The sequence below is a fragment of the Eleginops maclovinus genome, chromosome 8 (assembly GCF_036324505.1).
Source record: "Eleginops maclovinus isolate JMC-PN-2008 ecotype Puerto Natales chromosome 8, JC_Emac_rtc_rv5, whole genome shotgun sequence".
NCBI classification, from domain to species: domain Eukaryota; kingdom Metazoa; phylum Chordata; class Actinopteri; order Perciformes; family Eleginopidae; genus Eleginops; species Eleginops maclovinus.
In genome coordinates this window covers 19,423,763-19,448,781 of record NC_086356.1, presented here as the reverse complement: position 1 = coordinate 19,448,781, position 25,019 = coordinate 19,423,763, and the positions used below count along the sequence as shown (strand labels likewise).

The following is a 25,019-nucleotide window of genomic DNA, read 5'->3' as shown; positions in this document are numbered from 1 at the left end:
TGCGGCACATCAGACCCTTTTTTTTGGTTTACAATGACGTCATTTGGACTATATTTTACCAGCATAACGTTTGGTGAATGCAGAATCTCAGGAAATGTCCATCATACGTTTTTGTTTTATCTGAACAACAGTCCCAAGGTATACAAATAAGAAAAAATCCTACTAAACCTAAAACTAGTTTTTCATTGCCATATTTGCATTAAAACCAGTATCAAATATGTTGACCATTAATTTACTGTCAATCAACTAATGTATACATTTTAACTTAGTAACTACATGAATTCATCTCCATATAAAAATGCACCAAATACATACTACATATTCAGATATATCAAGTTTAAAAATCTGTACAAACATAACTCCTCACACAGTTGCACTTGACACCAGGACGATCATCGTAGAGTATTCCTGCCTTTTTTTTCTGCCATCCCAGATTTAGCGAGGTGTATTTGGCTTGAACCTGACCCTGACGTGAGTAAACCTTTGTTATCTGTGTGTGTATGTGCACGTGTGTGTGTGTGTGTGTGTGTGTGTGTGTGTGTGTGTGTGTGTGTGTGTGTGTGTGTGTGTGTGTGTGTGTGTGTGTGTGTGTGTGTGTGTGTGTGTGTGTGTGTGTGTGTGTGTGTGTGTGTGTGTGTGTGTGTGTGTGTGTGTGTGTGTGTGTGTGTGTGTGTTCACACGTTGTGGGGTTATGGCGGCATATGGTGCAGTTCAGTGAAACCAATAAATCATCTTCTTCCCCGCCTTTTCCTCCCGGGGATCTGAGGGTCTTAGGTTCTATTCTCACAGAGTGGCTGCCACTACTGTTTGTACACACACACACACACACACACACACACACACACAATCACTGACACACACCCACTGATACACACACACACACACACACACACACACACACACACGCTGATACACGTGTAGCTGAAGGTCCTGTGACATTCATAACTAGATCACATTACAACATAATCCATCTTGAATGACATCATCTCTAATCTCAGTTATTTTCTCTTGCTCACAGTTGCATTTAAATATGCATCAAAAGAAGCGTGTTTATTATTTGAAAATATTAATAAATATATCAAATACACATAATGTTTTAAGAAACAGCTGGGATTTTTTCTCCCATTTCCATCCACTTAAATGTTGGTTGTACAAAAAATATTTTACCTCCATAATACAGCTGCAAATATTGTTCTTGTCAATGAAGGAGATACAGATTGCAATTTCTTTCTTTTTTTATTGGTTTAATTTGTTAATTGGTGAGTGCAAATGTCATAAAATGCCCATAATACAATTTACCAAGATATACAAAATAAAAATCATGGAAAACCTGGAAAAACAGGGGGTTAAAAGAAAATCACAATTGAGAAGCCCAAACGGCGGATTTATGGCCATTTTAGCTAATGCACAGGTTTGATGATAACGTGTGGCTGAAAGTCCTGTAGCATCTGTAGCTACATCACATTACAACATAGGCATTTTTGAATGACATCATGTTTAATCTCTGGCTCTTAGCTGCATTTATTTACACATGCATTCAAAGCTTGTTTGTTAGAGAAATACCTGTGCAGGAAACTACATTTGCTAACAATGGCTATACAAACCATAATTACATGACCTTCAATTTGATAAAGCAAATCCCATATTAAGTATCTGATGTAGGATTTTTTTAAAGGATAAATGGTTGGATCTGGACTGTAGTGTGTGCTGCAGAGCATGCATCCTCATACACATGAGCAGCATGTCATCGTAGTTTCACCCTTTGTCCCTGTCCCAGTTAAGTCACGGAGCATGCTCAGATGAGGATTAGCGATCTATTGGCAAGAGAGTCTGATCCACAGCGGAGGCAGCCCATTGGTCTGCTGCACAGATGGGCGTTCGGTGAAGGGGGGAGGGGAGGTCAGACAAAATCCTAAAACCCAGTTGCACATCTACCTATATATCCAACCGTGACCTCAAATGGCTTCCCAGAGCTGCAGAATAACCTGAATACAGAACATGAGTGTTTGCAAACCCACACCAGATCAAACACAATCCTCTCTGTCTATCTTCCCTGCATTTTTATTAAGCTTGAACTTGCCCTCAGACTGGGAGAGATTGGATCATGTCTGGAAAATCATGTGACATATTAAAAACATCCATGCAGTCACTCCGACCGCCACCATTAGGTGTTCTGGAAAAAAAACCTTAACTGGTGCTGAATCACAATGTCTTCATTAGCACGGAGTTAAATCAATGTTTATCACTGCGCTAATAAACGATGAGAATGCTGAGACTGACAGGTGGCATTAAACATTATTGTTATCATTCTCCGGCTCCATTAATACACGGGACAAATGATCTCATTATATGCATATGCATCGGTGTGGAGGACACCTAAAGTTGTGTCCGAGCAGGGACTGCACACTGTATGCTTGCTGAGGTGTGTGTGTGTGTGTGTGTGTGTGTGTGTGTGTGTGTGTGTGTGTGTGTGTGTGTGTGTGTGTGTGTGTGTGTGTGTGTGTGTGTGTGTGTCAGTGCATGAGTCCATCCACACAAACCGACAGGCCCACGTCACAGATTATGTAATGAGTCAGTTTAGATTATTGCTGTGAGAGAGTGATGGCGCTGTTGCACGGCTGAAAATGATGAGCTTTTTACTTCTACATGCAGATGCCTTATCCTCGAGCGGCTCCGTTTATGGGGTTGGAAACTCACATTTCAGCTCGCTAAACCTTTATCATTCTGATCTAAGTGAAGGTAGGCTCTTGCAAAATAGGTAGCATAAAAATAAATCATTATAGTAGTGTATTACACTAGAATAGTTAGAAGAGATGGTTAAAGTTTGACTAACTCCTGCTTATATTGATTACTTAGAGATTACAACTCTTTTCTTGTGCCCGTGGCATGCTTTCTCTATATCTGCTTTCAACGTTTTGATAAAAAAGGTATAGAATTTACAATGGAGGTGGACTACTAACTCTCCTAAAGGGAACATATATATTAGAACTACATATGTTTAGGTAGTGATTTGGATGTGGATCTGTTCACATCATAAACTTTTAAGGGGCCTTATTATGTTTTGGGGGGTTTTCCCTTTTATGGGTTGTGTAATATATATACAGTATATGTATATATTTGTTTATTATTTCTTTTTTACTTTTTCTGAATCAGAAGAATCAGAATCCCTTTATTCGTCCCACAGAGGGAACATTTTCATTCGTTACAGCAAAAGAGCTAAAGACAGCTTAATGTTACACCAAGATACAAAAATATATACAGAAATTACACAATTTTACAAAAGACACAAAAATAGACCTTGGAAACCGTTCGGAGGTATAGCAGCCATCTAAACACGTCCAATAGGGCATCAATTACAAATATGAAATATGAAAATTAGCATTTTAGGGCCCCTTTAAAAAAAAGAGGACTGCTGCCACAAGCCTGAATGTCTACGGTCAGAATTATGCTACTTTCTCTAACCGTAAAAATCAGGTAACCAAACCATGTTAGATAACATAACATTTCATTTAGGTTTTATCCAACTCAACTTACAATTAGTGCAATAAAACATAAATATACAAACTCAGACGAACATAAAACATCCAGGTCTATTCACTTCAGGTTAGCTAGCCGGGGACACTAACTCTATACCAGCATGTGGTATTGTACAGAATTATTCATTGCAGATGTGAAAGTGACGCATCAAAACGTCCATTATCTCTCAAATTTGTCAGATGACAAAAACACATATGCACACATAACCAAACAGCATTTTAAGTGTAAAACCGAGCAACACACTTTGACAAACACTGTGAGATTTCATTTTACAACCACGATAACAATAGTCACACCTTTAACAGTCACTGTGTTTTACAGAACACAAAAAAAAACTGTTCTCCAGCAGTGAAAGGGTTGTGGAACAGCTTTTGAGTTTAGCCTATCTCAGCAGTGTGAAATCACACCATCACTGTGTGTTCTCACTCCTGTGTGTGTGTGTGTGTGTGTGTGTGTGTGTGTGTGTGTGTGTGTGTGTGTGTGTGTGTGTGTGTGTGTGTGTGTGTGTGTGTGTGTGTGTGTGTGTGTGTGTGTGTGTGTGTTGGTGTGTGTGCGCACATTGGGAGAAAAAAAGGGATAGCAAGGCTTTCTTTGGATAAACAATCTGAGGCTGCATCTCTTATGCTAATGTCTTAGCGTGCTCGTTTCTCATTGCATTTACATTATCTGTCCTCGTGAAACTAATGCAACACGAGGGCTACACCAGCAGAAACCCAAGTTACAGACGGCTCCACCCAACTATCAGACACTGGTCAGAGTGGTAGAATTGTCAAAAAATTCAGCTCCCATCATCTTTTCCTAAACAATATATTCAAACATATTCTTTAACCTCACTGAGAAACATCACAGGGTTAAGGAAAGATGTGAAGGAGAATTCATCAGGAAATGGCTAGGAGAATCTGACTGCCCTTTTAATGGCCGACGTAGTTATGTTGCGCAGACGAACTACATTCCGTACTGCTCATTAGGGCATCCAGACACTTCGCCCTGTGCACTCTTAAGGTGTAGCATATGGGGGCTTCATAAACGTGGACAAAGGAGAATCATATATTGTTTATAACCAATGTGAGAATGTAAATGAGAAATAAAACTGTAACGTAATGGTAAACAATCCACACTTTTTAATTCACATGAATCCCAATTAGTGTTATTGTATGAAAGTATTTAGACAAATAAAATGTTATGCAATACATGCATAATTTGTTCTGATCTATCATTAAAATAGGTTTAGAAAAGTTTAAGAAACCCCAACCAATTTAATAAATACTTTGAAAATGTATTTGATGATTTGACGGTAATAAACTTAGATATTTCGCCTTTTGATTTAACAGAGTTGAACGTTCAAACAAAAAGTCAATCAAATTACTGCATAAGTTGTAAAATGCTGAATAAGCATTGTAACTTACGTGATCTGCATTTTCACGACCGGTTGTTTGTGTGAGCGGCCGATCTAGTTAAATGTTGAGCCCGCAAGGTATTGTGGGACAGCATTATCTCCTTTTATTTCCTACAGGAAGGCCAGTGTTTCCTAAGTTTAAGGAGATATAAGGGACGTATTGAAGCTCCTTTCCTATCATCTCGAGAGCCCAGCCCTTATCATGGCGGCCCCTTAAAAGATTCAGGGTCATTTCAGTCCGTTAGGAACCTTCCTAAGCAAAATTGACAATTCAATCACAACCAAGCCCTTTGTATGAGCCCCCACTACATACAGGATAATCTGACACACTTCCTGTTCCTGCAGAGGTTCCTCCTCCTTCAGCAGAGGAGCTCACACCTTCAGAGACAACCCCTGAACCCACACATCTGTCTGTACCAGTCCCAAAGGAGTCCACTCATCATCCAGTTGTTGATCAACATAACCAACACCATTACCATCCAGTCACACTGCAGTCTGTCCTGACCCGTCTTTACCATCACAAGAGCCTGCACGATACTGAGGGAAAACACACAGAGCCGAGGCATAGTGAGAGAGGAGGTAAGGCACACCCATAGATGACAGTAGATATAAAGTAGAAGCTGCCCAGAATATAGTATAATCTGATTTAGTAGCAGCTTGATGGTTTTTATGGGGTGGAACCTCTCTGAAATGGACAATGTTCAGGCGGTGAAAGTGATGTTAACGGGCTCGTAAGCTCTTATAATCTTATGTTGTTCAGCATGGTATCACATGTCAGGGACGCTTATTCAATTTAGGTTCGTGGCAGTGAAATGGAGTTAATGTGGGTGAGTGAGTGAGAGGGAGGATGAGCTCTGGCAGGTTTGAGAACTGTCTGAGCTCCGAAGACATTGCCTTTGCATCATTCAGAGACAGTGAGAGGATTGTGGAGCAGCAGCCACATGATCAGAGTGACGGAAAGATGTGAAGACCTAACAGCAGAGACAGAATCAGATCTAATCCCAAAACATCCCCCTTAACATTAGCAGAATACTCCAAATGATCTTTTTTATATCAAACACTCACCTCGAGTTACCTTGAATTGTTAAGACAATTGTCAGGCTTGCCTCAACAGGGAACAACGTATGACAGAAATTTAGAAAATCTTTGGATGAAGTGAAGTAAATGTGGGCTGTGTTTAGCAAAAGTATGTCAAATTACCTTACAAACTCTCACAGAACTCATCCATTATAATTCAAGTGTTGTTTATCCAATTGTAAGCTCACTACTTCACAAACGTATGCATTTTCACAAAAAAACAAATTGAACATTTCTGCAAAAAACAGTACTCAAACAAATGCATGCACAAGCGTGAAAATGTTTATGCAGAAGGGTTTCAAATAGTCAAGTTAAAGTGAAAATGCATTTGTGCATTTGGGAAGTAGTGACCATATATTTAACTGAAGTTGTGATGAATGGCTGTTGTTAAACAGCAAAACAGCCCAAATTAACTAGAAATCATCTAGTCTATTAAAAAGGTTTTGGATTTTGAGAGTTTTCACAAAGATTCAAGGTAGCGCTGGGTGGGTAATTGATATACAAATGGTCTTTTGGGGTCAAAATTTGGGGGGAAATGAACATATACTTTATCTTATTGCCATACATTGAAAAATATTATGTCATAGAGGGGCAAAAATATATGAAGTGTCAAGATTTAAATAATTGATCACATGATCTTTGAGGTTCGTCTTATGTGTCCGTGTACCCAAGCAGGAACTCTGAACGCTGCTTCAGACAGTTCGAGCTGAGCTGATTGAGATTAATGCCAAGAACAGTTCAAATCACTCCTACCCCCAAGGCGGCACCTGTACTGAGATTAAATGCATTTATGCTCACTGCTGTGCTACATCAGCCTTTTGAAACAACTGTGATTCAGACTCCTGCTCTCCCACAAGAGAGTTTTTGATCTCCTGTGTATGTGTGTGTGTGTGTGTGTGTGTGTGTGTGTGTGTGTGTGTGTGTGTGTGTGTGTGTGTGTGTGTGTGTGTGTGTGTGTGTGTGTGTGTGTGTGTGTGTGTGTGTGTGTGTGTGTGTGTGTGCAGCGGTGACAGATGTGTGAGAGAGGAGGTCCAGTGGGGCCAGAGTCGGACATGAGTAGAGGGAGGCAGGGGTTACTTTGATGAGATGTAATGATGGCATGATGCCAGTTGTGTGAAATGGTCCAGGGTGCTGTGAGAACAGCTGCTGGCGGCCTGTCTCACTGGAGCCCCAGGGAGGGGGAGGGAGGGATGAAGGGGGAGTGAGTGGGCGGTTGATCGCCTGAAGGGGGACACTCTGCAGGGGAGCAGGATGCTTGCAGGATGCCCCCCTCTGAAGAAGAACTGGAGATGTACATCGCCGGTGGAAAAACACCTCAAGGGGAAACCCAGATGGATGCACGATGCATTGTATTCTCTGGTGGAGTGGTGATCATTAGTACCTCAATGACGTGCATGTTGTGGTCGCTTCATGTGATTGGCTATTTATACTTTTAGTCTGAATCGACTACCCATGTTGCAGTAATCGGAAAAGGTAAAAGGAAGAAGAAGCTTGATCCATAAACTGAACCAGTTTCACATCTCTGTTATGTTATTCATGGCCCTATAAACACAAAGCAAAGGATGCTGGGAAAGGCATAAAGCCCTCTGGGAAAGTGGAACTTACAGAGAAAAGAGAAAGAAAAAGCGAAACTTGAGCAAGCAACAATTAAAAATGCAGTAAAAGCGGGCTGTGTGAGCGAGTGTTGATTTGAGATTTTTTGTGTGAGCGCACCGCAGAGAACATTAAATCTCAATCTAAGGAGAAGTAATATAATACATGATATACCATCCTATGAATATTCATTTTTGGGGTAAATACACTGCCACCAGATATAGGATAAGAGACTCTTCTATTATAGAAAGGAACAAAGATAAAGCAGCTCAAACACGGAATTTCAGGACATACAGATAAAAGGAAGTGCATGTCATTTCTTTCACACGCAGGAATGAAAGTGCAGTGATGAACGAGTTTCTCAAGCCTCTCTGACTCTTGCAGCTTTTTCCCAAAACAAAACCCAGGGCTAAGGCCCCTGATGATCCACTATCTGACAGAGGGTGAAGGGAAAAGAGAAAAGGAAAACAAGGTCCCCGAGGAAAAGGGAGAGGAAGGCAGAATATATCAGTAATCTTTACCCACTGCAGTATGAGCCTAATTATAAAGTTCTTATTGTTCAGCCTGTAAAACACCTCACGCGTTCTTGTGTAAAATGTGATTATTTTGGCCTCAAAACAGAAAAGGAGAAGGATCATAAAGCTAGAGAAACTGAAAAGAGAGGCATTATTATTTTATACTTTGTCGTGCCGTTGTTCTTGTAGATTTATATAGAGTAGTTTACTTTTGGCACAGTAAATATGCAGTAGATAAACTTTTACTATGAGTATAACTTGACAGCACACAGAAAAAGGGGACCCTAAAAACCTGATAGTCACTCAGCATAAGCGATGGAGCTAGATCAAATTGGCACCAATAGGGTTCTCATCATTTAACCTGACCGGGAGTAGGATGAAGGTGAAATGGATAAAGAATGTATCTATCTACAGTCAGTTGCTGATAAAAGAAAATATAAAGTAGATCAACTATTACAACTTAGCGAAAGTAGAGCAATCAGTTTTGTGACAAATGTTTTCTATCACATTTAATATCATTCTGGTGTGTCAGTCTTCTATATGTATCAAGTATATAAATCTAATACCATACAATATTTGGTTTATACAACCTGGTACAAAAAAAAAAAGATGTGCATTAGACTAAAATGAAATGTTGAAACTCACAAAACATGGCCCCTAAAAGTAATTGGAAACCATAGTTGTATATATCAATGTATTCTTGTTATTCTAATGAACATTGTGGTGTTTTAGTCCCCGATATATCTGAAGGACAGGTTCATGAGACCCATGGTCACAAGACAACTTCACCCGGACATAGGCAAGGTATATTTTTACTACGTAACGTAGTGATTGTAGCCAAATGTAATTTATTGTAGTGGTGATCATTAAAGTATAGCATTTTCCATCGTGTTAAACTTGGCAACTTAAAGCAAAACTGTCTCTTATCAAACTTATGTTTCGATTACGGTGTTTCAGTCTCCCACATGTTTGAGGGACCCTTTCATGAGACTCAAGGCCACAAAACAGCAACCTTACCTGGACACGGGAAGGATAGGAAGGAGGATGGTGAAGAAAAAACTACTAAAGAGATAGGTATATCTTGTGTAGAGAGGTAGAGAATATCCACTACAATAGAGTTCATGTAGATGTATATACTGTAGTATAACTTATACAACATGTCAAGTATACTAGAATGCAACTCTCAAACATGGTTCCCTAAAACAATGGAAATAGCAGATATATTTGTAGACTTTTGTTTGTTATTTCAATGGCAAGTGTTGTGTTTCAGTTCCCCTCGAATATGAGGAACTTGTACACAAGGCACATGAACACAAAACACCCTTATCCGGGCACGGTGCGGAGAGCGAGCGTGAGGAGCATAACGAAAGAAAAGGTATCTCTTTTATATCAAGTGAAGGCAAAGTTCTCCAAGATTTCCATACTTTACTTCCGGTGGAGAACATTTGCAAAACTTTCCTTACAAGCTGACGTTGGCAACTCATGTCCTGCGGCTGGGTAATGCAGAAATGTATCAACATGTTTGCTTTTTAATGTAAATAATATTTGTGATGTTTCAGTCCCCAACAAGTCTGAGGAGCATGAACTTGAGACTCATGGCCACAAAACAACAGTCTCATCTGAACATGGGGAAGGTACTTTTATTGTATGTAGTGGTAGCAATAATCTTGTAGTTCTATGTACTGTAGTCAACCTGTAGTGATGAAAATATCCAAAAACCTAGCCAGTAAGCAAAAATACCCCCTGTAGAATAGAAAATGTCTTGCTTTGTGCACATTATATTTAAAGCAACTTTGATGTTTCAGTTTCCCACAATTCTGAGGGACATGGACAAGAGACTCATGGCAATGAAAAAGAATCTCATGGTCACCTACAAGATACGTATGGCCATGTACAAGAAAAGCAAGACTACATAGTGGGGACTGAAGTCGACAACCAAGAGTCCCATGGCCATTTCCAAAAGACTCATAGTCACGTACAAGAAACTCATGGACACATAGAAGAGACTTATGTCAACGTTCAAGATGCTCTTGGCATGGTACAACCAACGCATGGCCATGTTGAAAAGACTCATGGTCACCAATCAGAGCTTCATGGCCAAATACAAGAATCACATGGCATAGTAAAGGAGACTCGTGGCCACGTAAAAGAAACCCAAGGCCATGTGCAAGAAATTAATGGGCACAAATCAGAGAATTATGGACAAGTAAACGACAATCAAGGCCATGTACAAGAAACTCATGGCCATGTAAAAGACAATCATGGCCATGTTGAAGAGGCTGTTGGCCAAAACACAGAGATTCATGACCACATACAAGAGACTCATGACCATGTCAAACAGACTCGTGTCCATTTAAAAGAGTCACATGTCCATATACGACCAACGCATGACCATGTCAAAGAGACTAATGGCCACAGATTAGAGACTCATGGCCACAGATTAGAGATTCATGGTCAGCTAAAAGAGACAAAAGGCCACATACCAGACACGCATGGGCATATAAAACAGACACATGGCCACACACAAGAGAATCATGGTCATGTACAAGAGCCTCATGGTCATGTACAAGAGACTCATAGTCCTGTACAAGAGCCTCATGGTCATGTACAAGAGACACATGGCCACACACAAGAGAATCATGGTCATGTACACGAGAATCATGGTCATGTACAAGAGCCTCATGGTCATGTACAAGAGCCTCATGGTCATGTACAAGAGACTCATGGTCATGTACAAGAGACTCATGGTCATGTAAAAGAGACACATGGCCACACACAAGAGAATCATGGTCATGTACAAGAGACTCATGGTCATGTACAACACAGTCATGGTCATGTACAAGGCGGATATGGCCACGTACAACCAACGCATGGCCACGTTGAAGCAGCTCATGGCCACGTTGAGGTAGTTCATGACCACAAATCAGAGATTCATGGTAAGCTAAAAGAGACAAAAGGCCACATACCAGACATGCATGGTAACGTAAAAGAGACACATGGCCACACACAAGAGAATCATGGTCATGTACAAGAGACTCATGGTCATGTACAAGAGACTCATGGTCATGTACAAGAGACTCATGGTCATGTACAAGAGACTCATGGTCATGTACAAGAGACTCATGGTCATGTACAAGACAGACATGGCCACGTGCAACCAACGCATGGCCACGTTGAAGTAGCTCATGGACAAGTTGAAGTAGCTCATGGACAAGTTGAAGTAGCTCATGACCACAAATCAGAGATTCATGATCACCTAAGAGAGACAAAAGACCACATACGAGACACACATGGCCTTGTGCAAGAGAGTCATGGCCACAAACAAAACACTCATGGCCATGTACAAGACAGGCATGGCCATGTACAAGACACACATGGCCATGTACAAGAAATGCATGGCCACCTTGTCGGGACTCATAACCATGCACAAGAGACTCAAGGCCTCGTTGAAGGGACTCGTGGTCACAGGTCAGAGATTAATGGTCATGTAACAGAGACTCATGGCCACATACGTGATACTCATGGCCACACACAAGAGACTCATGACTACATAAAAGAGAGTCATGGCCACAAAGAAGAGACTTACAGCCACAAAGGAGAGACTCATGGCCATGTACAGGAGATGCATGGCCACGAAAAAGAACTACATGGCCAGGTACAACCGAATCACGGCCAAGTTGGAGAGACTCTTGGCCACAAACAGCAGACTCATGGACATGTTCAACACACTTTTGGCATTGAAAAACCGATGCATGGCCACGTAGAAGAGTCTCATGGTTCCAAAACAACCACTTCATCTGGGCACAGTGTAAATACTGATGAGCACAAAGGTATATCTTAGTAGTTTATATAGTGAAGTTAATCTGGTGTTCTGTGAATTTGACGTAGATACATTTTTACAACAAGCTAAACTTGGCAAATTCTAACCCAAACTAAATGAATCATAGCAAAAATGTATAAAAGTTGTTGCTTGCTATGTTATTTGTGTGTGTCAGTCTCCCACAAGCCTGAAGGACACAAACAAAAGACTCATGGATACGAACATCACATTGATGGTCACAAAACGACAACCTCACCTAAGCATGGAAAGGAAAGAAAAGCTGAGAGTAAAGGTACATGTAGTGGTGACGAAGTTCCTGTAGTTTTATCTGTAGTTTACCCGTAGAGCAGAGCTACATAGAGCGTTATACTTTAGCAAAATGGATCTTTGTTTTTGCTTCCTGCTGTATGTTGACAATTGCGGGCAGTCTCCCACAAGCCTGAAGGACATATACTGATCACAAGCTAAACTTGGCAATTCCAATGGCTAAAATGGGTCACTATGAAGAACATAATTTGATCTTAATTCATGTATTTGTGTCAAATAAGTAGCTCGGTTGTAGGCAATCCTAATTTGGCACCAACATGAGCAAATTATTTGTAACTCAGTTTCAAAATAAAACAACACTGATAAACATTGTTTGATTATTAAGATTGTTGAGAATAAAAACACATTCAATACCACACATATGTTGCTTTTGCTTGTTGTGGTTATGATTAATGTGTTTGTGACAGTTTCCAACAAAAGTTAGGAGCACCAATATAAGACTCATGTCGACGAAATAACATTTCTTATTGGTGGTAGAAATCTCATTAATTTGACCTCCTATTTTGGTTTACGTCAATTACAGTTCTGGTTTCTCAGATTCTCATTCGCCCATGAATTTAAAGAACACCTTCATGAGACTCAAAACGCAACAATGTCATCTTTGAGAGAAAAGCAGCATAAAGAAAGAAAAGATGAAAATAGAGATGTGGCATTGTTTTTGCTGAGTTATTATTAGAAGTGAACCTGAAAACATGCTGTAGATAAACTGTCACTATGAGTTAAACCTGGCAGCTCATAGTGATTAAACTGGAAACGTATCTAAATGTATCTAAAACTACCTGATAACCTGTCAGTCAACATTCGCCATAAGGAAAAATCTTAATTTGGTACCAACTGTCGCGCCATATTTTTATATGAGACAATGATTGACACTCTAGGGCAGGATATAAAAAGCAAGCAGGAGGTGGGAAATATAGATAGACTAGAAAATGAATATAAATTTGACATTAAGCAACAAGAACCCTTTCTGCCATCAAAATCATTTGTTGAGTTTTTTAAACATCCTCATTTCTTGTCTGATCAAGGGATTATAGAAAGTGAGAACATTTGGATGTGAACAGATATTTAATATTTTAAACAGGTTTGATTATCCAACCCTATTTATTTGGCCAATTATGGATGTAGATAGGATCTATACTAGCAAAGGTTTCTCACAAGTCATTGGCTGTTGTTGTCTTGTCAGTAGCCGCTGTCTTGTCTAGTTTGGTGAAACAGCCTGAGATAATCTGGGCTACGTCAATACGGATTGATTTGCAAGTTGTTGATCCTTTGTAGTGCACCACAAACCTGAGTGGGAAAGTGGGAGTCATGAGACCTCAAAACACTCTGCTGGGAGAGGGGATGAAGACAGAGAAGAGACAGAGAGACAGAAACAGAAAGGTAGAATTTAAAATTGTGTAATAGATGAGTGATTCATGACTGGTTGCGCATTGGGACCCAACATTTATCATGATGAGGTTAATAAGGGACAAAGTATTGCTCTTACAGCTGCATTTAATGAATCATTTCAGCTCAGAGTTGATCATTTTAATCTCTAAACTGACATTTTGTATTCATCTCATACACCTTTGGCAGCAGAGTTTAATGGGTCTATAAGCTTTTTTGACTATTTTCAAGAAAAACATGCCAAATGTCTCCCAGGTTTCTCTTGTATCACACACACTCACTTACCAGTTTGCCCAGTCCTTATTGTGTAGACGATGTTAACACAATTTCCATTTTAAAAAGCACGGTAGGCCAGTAGGAGTATCTTCAGGGCTGCCCTTGGCCAACTTGTTTAAATGTGCAAATGGACATTATCAACTGAAAAATGCATACATTGCATACATACAGTATTTCCAGTGTCTCTTTGACTCCATTTCTTCACCTGCACTAGTGCCCGCCTTTGATTGTCAATCGTTGCAACGATGCGTGCGATGGTATCAGATAAGAGATGTCCTTGTTCTTACATAATTGCGCCGCATATGCGCACAACATGAGTGCAATATGAGGCCCTACGCACTGCGCGTGTGCTGTGTATAGGGAGTGGCGGCCCTGAGTGTCTTGAAATCAAAAGCTCCAGGTCTGTCCCTTTTCTAACCACAAAGTCTGATGCTGTGACTTTCCAAGGTCAAAAGTGATCTTTAATGTTAGTTTCTTTTTAATGATTTGCTTTAAATCCTTAGGACACCCATACACAATCGTTTTCAGTTATTCTGGCGGATTAGACCTAACCAAAAGATTGATAAAGGTGTAATTCTTCCAGGCCTAACAGCAGGCGCAAGGAATCTAAAAGGGAGACTCAGGAAAATGTCAATCAATTACCTACCCACACAGTCTGAGAAGTTGTCTAATCAGCCAGATTAACTAAAACACCAGTGTGGGTGTTCAGAGACAACAAGCTACAAGCTACACTACTCTCCATGTCTACACAGATATTAAACTCAAATGCGAAGCTGTGAAACCTGCTTGAAAACTCTGAGTCATGTGCAGCACTACAGTTGCTCCTTGCTTACAGACTCTCACAAAATCTGACTTTTGGGATCTGTCCAACCAGTTAAGAAACACTGCACTAGGTGAAGATTATGTCAGCTTTATAGAAGAAAGCAACCCTCCTCTTTAATGTAGAATCTAGTGGGAATCCCCTCCACCCAGGACGTCTCTGTAGTACTGATGCAAACTCATACCTGCTCCTGCTGTGTGAAGGTATAGTGCTTTAGCTGATTGTGGCGCAGTGAATGATATGGAGACAAATCTTGAACTAAGATACCTTCATCCCTCAAGGGCTCCTGAAACTCTTGATCTCAGGAGAGCCCCAGGACAGACAGTTGTTTGGGATCATATACGATGATTTCAGAGGTAAGAGAGCGACACGGGGCCTGAGGAAACGTAGGCTTGGTTAAATCCTCTGGACTCTTTTGGTTCGGATCAGTAAACTCTTTTGCTTTAAGTCTGGACGCAGTTTTCAAGCAGAAAACCTGTGGAAAAATTCCTTTCACTGCCTGCTTTATGTTTTGCATTTGCTCATTCCCTCTTGGTTGCTTTATGTGCACGATCAAGGTAAGTGTTTCATATTGAACCATCAAGCCGTTGCTGTCCCTGTTTATGGATTTTTTTTTTTAAAGGGATGCTTGTTAGCAAAGTAAAACATTTTTCCTTCAACCTCAGAGAGTCTTTGATGCAGGCAGCTCTATCACACTCCGTCTTTCACCGTTAACAGCTCACAATTGATAAACACCGATAAAGCAGCATCTTGACTCGTAACGGTAATTTGTGAAACAATGTCCCATTGCCTCTCTAGTCTGGAGTAATCGGCCATTTATATTTAATTAGGCAGTTCTTCCCCCACCGTCGGCGTGGCTTCCTCAATGCTGAGAGAGGCACTTTATGGCGCTGCTCTCACTGGCTTCCTTTAAACCAGCTCATTAATATTTCAGCTGGCATCATCAACCAAACAATAATAAAATAATAATGTGACGGCTGATTAAACAGCTAAACTCCGACTTTTTAATGTGCATTTAAATGTGTATTTGCATAAACATGCCTGGTAAACGCCTCTTTAGAGGACAGTGATGCCTTGCAGCACACTATTGCAGCCAACTTCTAAAGCTTAATAAAACCTTAATTAGGTACCAGCCGCGGCCTACATAATCAGAGAGAAAATGTGGAGCAACACTTGCTGCACTCCTCTGCACAATGCGGATCCTACAGTAAATGATATCAGGCTGTTAATGCTCCCTCTAGTATACAGAAGGTCTATTTTTTACCTTTGGTTTCAGGGTGTAAAATATAAAATAAGTCTTAATTTATCAAGCATTTATCCCGGAATAGAATATAACATGCAATGAAATCCTCCCAGATAATTCACGAATTCTAAAGTGGAAATGTTATGAAGAGCTCTAATTGTGCAGTCCGTTTTGAAAGAGAAGTGACGAACAACAGTGAATAGAGAGCAGAGTGTGTGGAGGTTAAGTGATGTCAGACTGATTGTTCTCAGGTGCAGTAAACAACTACTGCATCCCTCACCTCAAACCCCCTCAGTTATGATTCTGGGTATAATCTACTCATCCGGTAATGCAATTAAATTCCCAGACACAATTAACATGCTTGTACTCACATTTACACAAACAGGCTTGCAGACACTTGCACACACAAACATACACAAACACACACACACACACACACACACACACACACACACACACACACACACACACACACAGATGAGGAATTCCCATCAGTAATCAGTGCAGCCCAGTGAAGCACACTCAGCAAACCTGCGAGTAGTAATGGAGAGGGAGTGGTCTGTCTTTATTGAACCAATATAGAGTCATAAAACACACTCAGAGTCATCTGCTCAGTGACGTCTAAAACCATCAGACTTATCTGTTAGTTCCTACGGTCCCTGAAGAATCCCAGGAGAATGCTTAAAAAATAGAAGCCACCCTTTCCAAAGTACTGACTTAAAATTTAAAACATGTCCTCCAAGAACAGACCACCAGACTCAGGGACAGTTTTAGCCCACAGACTGTTAATTGATCTCTGTAAGTACATCTGTTTACACTCCACAAACTGTATATATTTCATAACAGTGCGTTTTATTTCACTGCAAGTGGAAATTAGAACATTTTGGCATAAATCAGCTAATGTCTTTCTGGGATATGTGTGTTTTATGGTCCTTATTTTAATAGAGACGTAATAATATTACAAATAATAATTCAAACATAGAAAAACATATGAATCATAATCATAATAATAACAATTAAGATAAAACATTAATATAAATAATTAAAGAATATTAAAGCTTTACAGTATTTAATTGAACATTTACATGTTCTATTTTACAAGTACATAGTTTATTTATTGCTCCATATTACTTGCACAATTGTGTTATGTGTAAGGAGGGTTTTTTTTTCTCTTCTTTTTATGTATATTTATGTTTTTTTTCAAGTATATTTTATATTGTATTGTTGGAGGAGACTGGGACAACAACTACTCTGTAACTATTGTTCATCTGACAATAAAGCCTTGATATCCTTTTGATCACCTGGTAAAATGAATGTGTCTCCTTTCTTTCAGACTGTGAGTGCTACGGCCACTCCAACCGCTGCAGCTACATCGACTACCTGAACATCGTCACGTGCGTCAGCTGCAAGCACAACACCCGAGGCCAGAACTGCCAACACTGCAGACTTGGATACTTCCGCAACGCCTCTGCCGAACTGGATGATGAGAACGTGTGCATCGGTCAGTCTGCAGGGGGACACGGAGTGTGTGTGTGTGTGTGTGTGTGTGTGTGTGTGTGTGTGTGTGTGTGTGTGTGTGTGTGTGTGTGTGTGTGTGTGTGTGTGTGTGTGTGTGTGTGTGTGTGTGTGTGTGTGTGTGTGATTGACAGAAAGGGCGTGTTACTTCTTTTTAAAATTCAAGCAACAACTCAGATGTTTCAGCCACAGAAAGGTCATTTAGAAGTAACATTTTAAAGAGATGCACACATTAAAACATCCTATTTCAAAAAGTGGTGCCAAATACACAGCTGCTTTTTCTGACACTTTTATAGACCACATTTAATGAAAGGTTAACGGTTATTGTTCTTTGAATATTTAAAAAAGGTGCCCTGTGGCATTTTCTCGCTTTCCAAACCAAGTTATATTTACATTCAGTGTTTGTTGCTCACAATTTTTTTTTACTTTTAACTTACACAATGTTCAATTCGATTTGTCTAGGTTAAATGAATAGTTTTGACTAATCAATAATCAGTAACATGGTCGATAGATTCATTGATGATAAAAAGTCATAGGGGCCCTTGAGTTCACTCTCATCATCTTTTGAGATGCAGCAGGCAGCTTTTATTTTGAAAAACCTTCCCAAACGCAGAGGAGAATCTATTAACCAGATATTAAAGAGTCAGGTATTAAAAGATGTTGGAGACCAAACTTGAGGTAAAATAAGATAATTTTGTCATCAGATGCCAAAAAAACAAAATGTTTAAATAGGCAACAGCAAAGTTCTGAGATGATATAGCTTGACTCTCACTGCTATAAAATGGCCAAAAAAAATGTAGATTTCAATAAAGTTATCAAAGGTACTATTCTGTAACAAATCTTTAATGGTCATATGAGTTGAAATGTGTGATACCCAGAGTTGGGTGTAACGCGTTACAAAAGTAACGGAGTTACAGTAATGTATTACTTTTTGCTGTAACGCAGTAATGTAACGCATTACTTCTGAAATTTGGGTAATATAATACCCGCTACAATTCTCAGTAACGCAGTTACAACACATTTTATCCCGAAATGATGTGGTGTTTAGTTTCTAAGAATTCACAAACATTGCGAGACATTCCGACACCAGAGAAATAATTGTTCTGGTAGAATATTAACTCAGTAAGCCTGTTTACTATTGGTTAAGAGGGCTGCAGAACTACATGACTACATGTTGGCATTTAAAGCCCTACTTTTTGTGAAAGTAACTCAAAGTAACACAAAAGTAGTGTAACGCATTACAGTTCAAAGACAGTAATAATGTAACGTAACTTATTACTTTAAAAAGACAGTAATAAGTAATATGTACTGTATTACATTTTGGAAGTAACTTGCCCAACACTGGTGATACCATAGCAAGGAAGTTCCCCAAAGAAGCTCTTCCAGATCTTCACTTGACTTGAACACTTGTTTTTACATAAAAAAAACATGTGATGTGTACTCCTGAATCTGGGGGTACTACTGCAAGTATAAAAAGGTTTAGAAGTCCAACAATGTTTGACTAATACCAATGCAAACACCCTTAATGCTCAAATTCCACACTAAACATTTCAAATTCAATGTGCTGGGGTGCAAGCGAGCCAAACAAATAAAAATAAAATAACTGATCATCTTATTATCTGACTGTAGATAAACACTCTTACATCTCTATGGCCACTGTTTGAATGCTTTCACATACTATTCACTGTTTTTAAACTCAATCTAATTGAGGGGCATGTCCTAAAAAGAGGTCAGTGTGTTTGCATAGCTGTGGAGCTCAAATCTGCTGTTGATTTGGATCCATCTGTAGGTGGACTGCAGGGGGTTGGAGGGTAAAGTCGTGGTGTTCGAGGCGCACAGGTCCAGGCCTTGGAGTCAGCACAAATAAGTCCCCATTAGCTCATCTGCCAGCTCATTGGCACACACCAAGCATGGCAGCAGAAATCAGTTCACACGGCGCGTCTCTAGAGCGAGAAAGCATGGCCTCCCAAACACTAATGCATTTGTAAACAGCTACGCATTCACTCAAAGGCTCACATGCAATCCCAATAATAATTCTCATGACCCACAAACACACGGATCCCATCTGCATTGCTGTGGTTGCATAATCTGTTTCAGTTATATTAATATTTGATATCAAACTTGATTATGAATGAGGTAATTTGACAGTGAAAGACAAGCTATGGGCTAACATCAGACCATGCGATAAACTCTTGATTCATCACAAACTGACAGATGCAATGCAAATGTGCAGCTCTGCAGTTTTCCACCACCTCTGATCTGGATATCAGTCAGCATCTATTAATATATGTATAATGATGCATAACTTGCACGAAATACAAATGATGCTTTAAAATTCAATGTCATCTTGTGTTAAAGGGAGAATTGCATTAAGCAGTTAGCATTTATATGCAAGAAAAATATTTGTACCAATTTGTAATTGGTAGAAAAAGAGAGTTCAAAGCACTTCTGAGATGAAATATGAGTACCTTTTTAAAGATATTAAACATCATATGAATGTCAACAGAGGGAACCTTAAGGTGGTTTAATTATGCAGCGCAACAAAAAAAGACGTCAGCATCTCCCTAAACTATTCAAAACACCACCATGTTCCCTACACGTATTCTACCTGCCTTTGAAAGCAGATATCCTGCGATCAAAAGAACCTGCAGTTCTGTTTGGATGGGATAAGTTTCCCAAACAACCGATATATGTGACAGAAAACCCTCTGTCATTTCATTTTTGGTTTAGCTGGGGGAGGAAGGACTTTAGTCTCTTTTCAAGCAGTATTTGACAGTCTGGCAGATCAAATAACAGCTATAAATATGCTCTAAATTACAGTAGTTTATCTCTCCAGACACCATATCACATTATCTGGGAGTTCTATGGAAGAACACAGATGCATGGTTGGAAAAAAGCAAAACAAATCTTGCTAAAAAGAGCCTTCATATCTGAATCTGTGCAGAAGTCTGTCTTTGTACGGTCTATGAACATCCACCTTACACAGAGTACTGCAGCTCTGAGAGGCATCAATACCGAGACAAATCTGTGGTCTGAATACAAATGCACACATTTAGGCAGAACTAAATTCAACTCTAGGTCAAATCTGAATTTCAAATCTCTCTTTCAAATCTCTCTTTATCCCTCCTTCAGAGTGCAACTGCAACCAGATGGGTTCCGTTCATGACCGGTGTAACGGCACAGGCTACTGCCAGTGTAAAGACGGAGCCACGGGGGCCAAGTGTGACGACTGTGTGCCCGGGTACTACTGGAAACAAGGCTGTTACTGTGAGTATGAGGGGGAGGGTCTCTGTCACATCTATCCTGTGATTTTATTGAAAAAAATGTATCCGATCAACTTCAAAATTGGTAGTTCCATTTCTAAAAACCTAAAAGTGCAGAGTTGAGTGAAAGCTCTTTAGATCTAGAGGACATTTGTCAGTAGTGCGGTGTACACACTTAAGGATAGGAATCAACAAGTTGGTTTATGATCCAAAACACTTCTATTAAGTTTCCAAAATGCGTAACCAAGTTTTACGCCATAACTTAAAGATGTGGATACACAATGACTATAATCAATCATTTAGCAATGACAAGCAAAGTATAAGCATATGCAAATGAGACAGTCGTTTGCACTGATTATGTGTACAAAGAGTAAGAATGAAAAACACACAAAAGCAGAAAGAAAAGAAGGCAATAACAACGACTAAGGTAACCCCCCTGCATTCACTGCCAGTAAGCCTCACACACACAAAATACACCATGAATTTAATGAACTTAATTAATATATATATATATATATATATATATATACTCAAACAGGAAATTTCAGGAACTCTGTTACAGCTTATCTGCAGCATATATATATATATGCTGCAGATAAGCTGTAACAGAGTTTTTTTTACAGCTTATTGAATGCATTTAAGAAAGGTCCCCAGGCTTCCTGAAATTTCCTGTTTGAGTATAGAAGTGATTATCTGATTTTTAATTTTGGCATGTCTTTTGACAGATTAGCTTTGCATAAACTAATGTATCATGGTGTCAAACTCTGCATCTACCCTGCTGGAAATGTGCAACAAGAAACTGCAGTGTTTCCCATGAACTACCTAGACATAGGGCCGCCTCAGTTTCATAATCAAACACTTGTTAGTCCTGGCTGGACTCCGAGTGCTTTATGCCCCCTGCTCCCTTTATTTTTACATGTTATATGCAGTCACTCTAAACTGTGTTCAGACTCAAATAATAAATCCTGTGCAGGATATTTTTTTCCACAGAGAAAATTGATCTTAAATTCATAAGGCAGTCCATAAAGAATCAGACCGATAAACGGAATCGTTAGTAGCATTGGTATCAATAAAAACGTATCATCCCTTAAATGTATTGAGAGGGGCTATTTCAAGGCTGAACAGCATGCTGGGTAAAGCTCTTACTACAGATTGTTGAAGAACAGAGGAAGACCGAGACCGGAGACGTACAGGACGTATTGATTAGTCATTTTCCTCAACAACGGCTCAGCCGATCGACAGCACCGGCAGATGTTTGGCTCAGGACTCTAGGAGGTGCAGTGTGGAGAGTATTTGGATACTGTGTTCTCGAGCAGTAACTCAAGATACCAACAAACAACCTTTTCCAAATAGGCATGAATTTATTGGGCACTTCACAAGTCTATAAAAAGGAGGAGGAGAACACTTAATGTAGTAGCCTCACAGGAAGTCGCTGTGCCACAGGCTGCAGCTGTGCATCCTCCCATGTTTTCTTTACTCCTGGGGGGATAGATCGTGTAGCTCATTAGCTGCATCAGCTGCTCCTTTAATTGATGACCCTGTCACTCCTTAACCCCATTACAGGGAATGGCCTTCCTCTATCATCCACCATCTCGCACAGACCCTCCCCTCCCACACACACACACACACACACACACACACACACACACACACACACACACACACACACACACACACACACACACACACACACACACACACACACACACACACACACACACACACACATTAAAACACCACAGGCATGCAAGCGTGTGGACTGTGTGTTTATTTATTACAGTAAGGTAAATGTAGTACCACAGTATGTTTTAGATTTGACATGTTACTCCAAAAAGATAATTACCTTAGCGATAAGATGTTTGCTCATGTCATTTGTTCTTGTCATGAAAGCCTGATCCTCTCTCCTTTGTCTCAGAACATTTTTAAGTTAATTATCTCTTGTAGCACCTCTGTGTTTCTCCCTAATGCCTTTTATAGAATTGTAACGATGCTATTCCTTTCTCCAATCATTACTTAGCAAATAAAGCATGCACAGTGTATTTTCTGCTGGCTTTGAGACAAGGATTTTTTTCTTGACCCTGAGAAAGTGCAGGCTCAAGAAAAACAGACAGACTAAAGGGCTGCAAAAACAAAAAAAGGCAGGTGTTACCTGTTGTTGTCCCTGAGGCAAAGACTGGGGAATTCATCTTGCCTCTTTCCTTCCTCCCGCTTTATTTTCTGCTTTGTTCTTTTTGCCCTGGATTCCTCCCCTCCCCATGTATCTCTGTTTCCCATCATGCTCTTTCTAACGTTACCCCTCCTTATCTCCCCTCACCTGTCTTTCTCTTTGCCATACATCTTTCTTTTGTGCTCTTTACGCCCCCGCTATCGTTTCACCGCCTGTCACTCTTTGTCTCTTTGCCGTGCCCTCTTTATTCCCCACTCCTATCTCTAATTCGCATTACGTCTGCAAATCCTTAACTACGATAATACCTTATTGTCAGATCAGGCCTGAAATTGTTCTTGCATCATACAGCTCCATTTGCAGAAACATTAAGAAACGATGCAAGGAAAAAAGACATATAACATAACATTTTAAATATTATGTTAATTCCCTAATAAAACACTATTAGAAATTATTCTAATAGTGTTTTCTTTTTTGTCTCCATCTTCACTTTAGTCTTAACAATGTAAATGTGCCCTATGTGGGATGAATAAAGGTATTCTGATTCTGATGCTCTCTCTGTCTGCTCTCGCTTAGCTAACATTTGTGACGAGGAGATGCTCCTGTGCCAGAATGGAGGAACATGCTACCAGAACCAGAAGTGCATCTGTCCTCCGGAGTTTAAGGGGATACTGTGCCAACAGTCCCGCTGCGAGGCGGGCAAAGACTGCAACGCCGCCTCTTCACTGCACCTTAGCACGGCCGCCCTGCTGCTCTGCACTCTGCTAGCAAACCTGCTGAACACTTTAGCTCCCCACTGAGCCACCAAAACCCCCTCGGACCAGGGAGTGTGTGTTTATGTGTGTGCACGCAAGGCCAGGGGTAGTCTGAAGGGCCGCCCTGACGCGATGAACACACACTGCAGCACTCGCAAAAAGCTCACTCACACAACACGAACAAGCCCTTTTCAAACACATAATACACACACACACACACACACACACACACACACACACACACACACACACACACACACACACACACACACACACACACACACACACACCTCACTGGACTGTTATAATATCTAGTGTGTGCTCAGGTGTGAGAAAAAAAGAGGAGCGACCTCAGAGAAAAAAAAAGGGGGGGGGGATCGTACCAACCACTGTTCCCTTTATTCCTGAGCTGGAGCAATGTGCATCAAACCAAAAAGCATAAACACTCAAGTCACCAATGTTTCACTTCTAAGGGAATGGCTGTTACACACACATGGACCTTTTCTTTTTTCCTTTTTTCTTGGTTGGATGTCACCTTCGTTTGACTGACGAACTCGACGACGTTCGATCCCGCTGCTGAGGCCTACATAGTATATTAACCAGGTTTCATTTACTCTCAGAAGATGAGACTTGATTTTACATTTATTCTATTTCTGCTGCATTTCTTTAAAAAAAATGACATCTTCAGTCATTGTATCTAATGTGCCCACTAACAGTCGCTGAGATTATACATATTATATACTATCCAGGGGGTTACAAATTATAAAAAAAGAATTTAGTCACTATTATGGTTGTTATAGGAATGAGTGATTGTTGCCACACTTAGCGAGATTTAATCTTCACACAGTATTCAGGAAGCAGAATTTAACAGATTTAACTCATCAGAAGTATAAAAGAGAGAGAAAAAGATATCGACCACGTATCAATATTATATGACATTATTTGAATATTTTTTGTAGAAATTATTTTTGTTTGGAGTTACAATAAATGATAAAAAATGACATTTACAACTATTCTAAATGAGCATTTTATTACACTGAGTGTAAGCCTTGCAGTAAATATGACTGTTATTTGCCTTCTTGCTTGTACTTTTCTTATTCCATCATCATTTTAACATTTTTTCCAGTGGGATGAAAAGAAAATAGAACAAGTCATCTATATATCATATTACACAATCACAAAGAACTGCTGTCCTGTCAAGAGAATATCAATTATTTTATTCTGATAAAAGTTGCAAAGCGCTGTTATATCTATCTAAATGAGACTTGCAAACACAGCGTCAGTGATTATTTCCATTGTTGGATTAATGGATATATTGACAGATACTATTGA

General features: G+C 39.9%; 1 protein-coding gene across 7 annotated transcripts in view; it reads left to right on the top strand.

Moving 5' to 3' along the window:
- The window catches only part of ntng2b (netrin g2b), a 70,258-nt gene extending 45,493 nt beyond the window's left edge, over positions 1–24,765 (top strand). The window contains exons 6-17 of one of the 7 annotated variants that reach the window (XM_063888779.1): positions 5,279–5,512; positions 8,851–8,922; positions 9,076–9,192; positions 9,389–9,493; positions 9,678–9,752; positions 9,924–11,948; positions 12,114–12,230; positions 13,541–13,645; positions 15,029–15,103; positions 17,324–17,491; positions 20,638–20,772; positions 23,509–24,765. In XM_063888779.1, the coding sequence (XP_063744849.1) occupies positions 5,279–5,512; positions 8,851–8,922; positions 9,076–9,192; positions 9,389–9,493; positions 9,678–9,752; positions 9,924–11,948; positions 12,114–12,230; positions 13,541–13,645; positions 15,029–15,103; positions 17,324–17,491; positions 20,638–20,772; positions 23,509–23,732 (3,452 nt within the window). In that variant the 3' untranslated portion in view covers positions 23,733–24,765. The remainder of the gene's footprint in view (positions 1–5,278; positions 5,513–8,850; positions 8,923–9,075; positions 9,193–9,388; positions 9,494–9,677; positions 9,753–9,923; positions 11,949–12,113; positions 12,231–13,540; positions 13,646–15,028; positions 15,104–17,323; positions 17,492–20,637; positions 20,773–23,508) is intronic. The other 6 variants (XM_063888782.1, XM_063888781.1, XM_063888780.1 and 3 more) reach the window with 6 other exon arrangements.
- Positions 24,766–25,019: the final 254 nt, after the last annotated feature.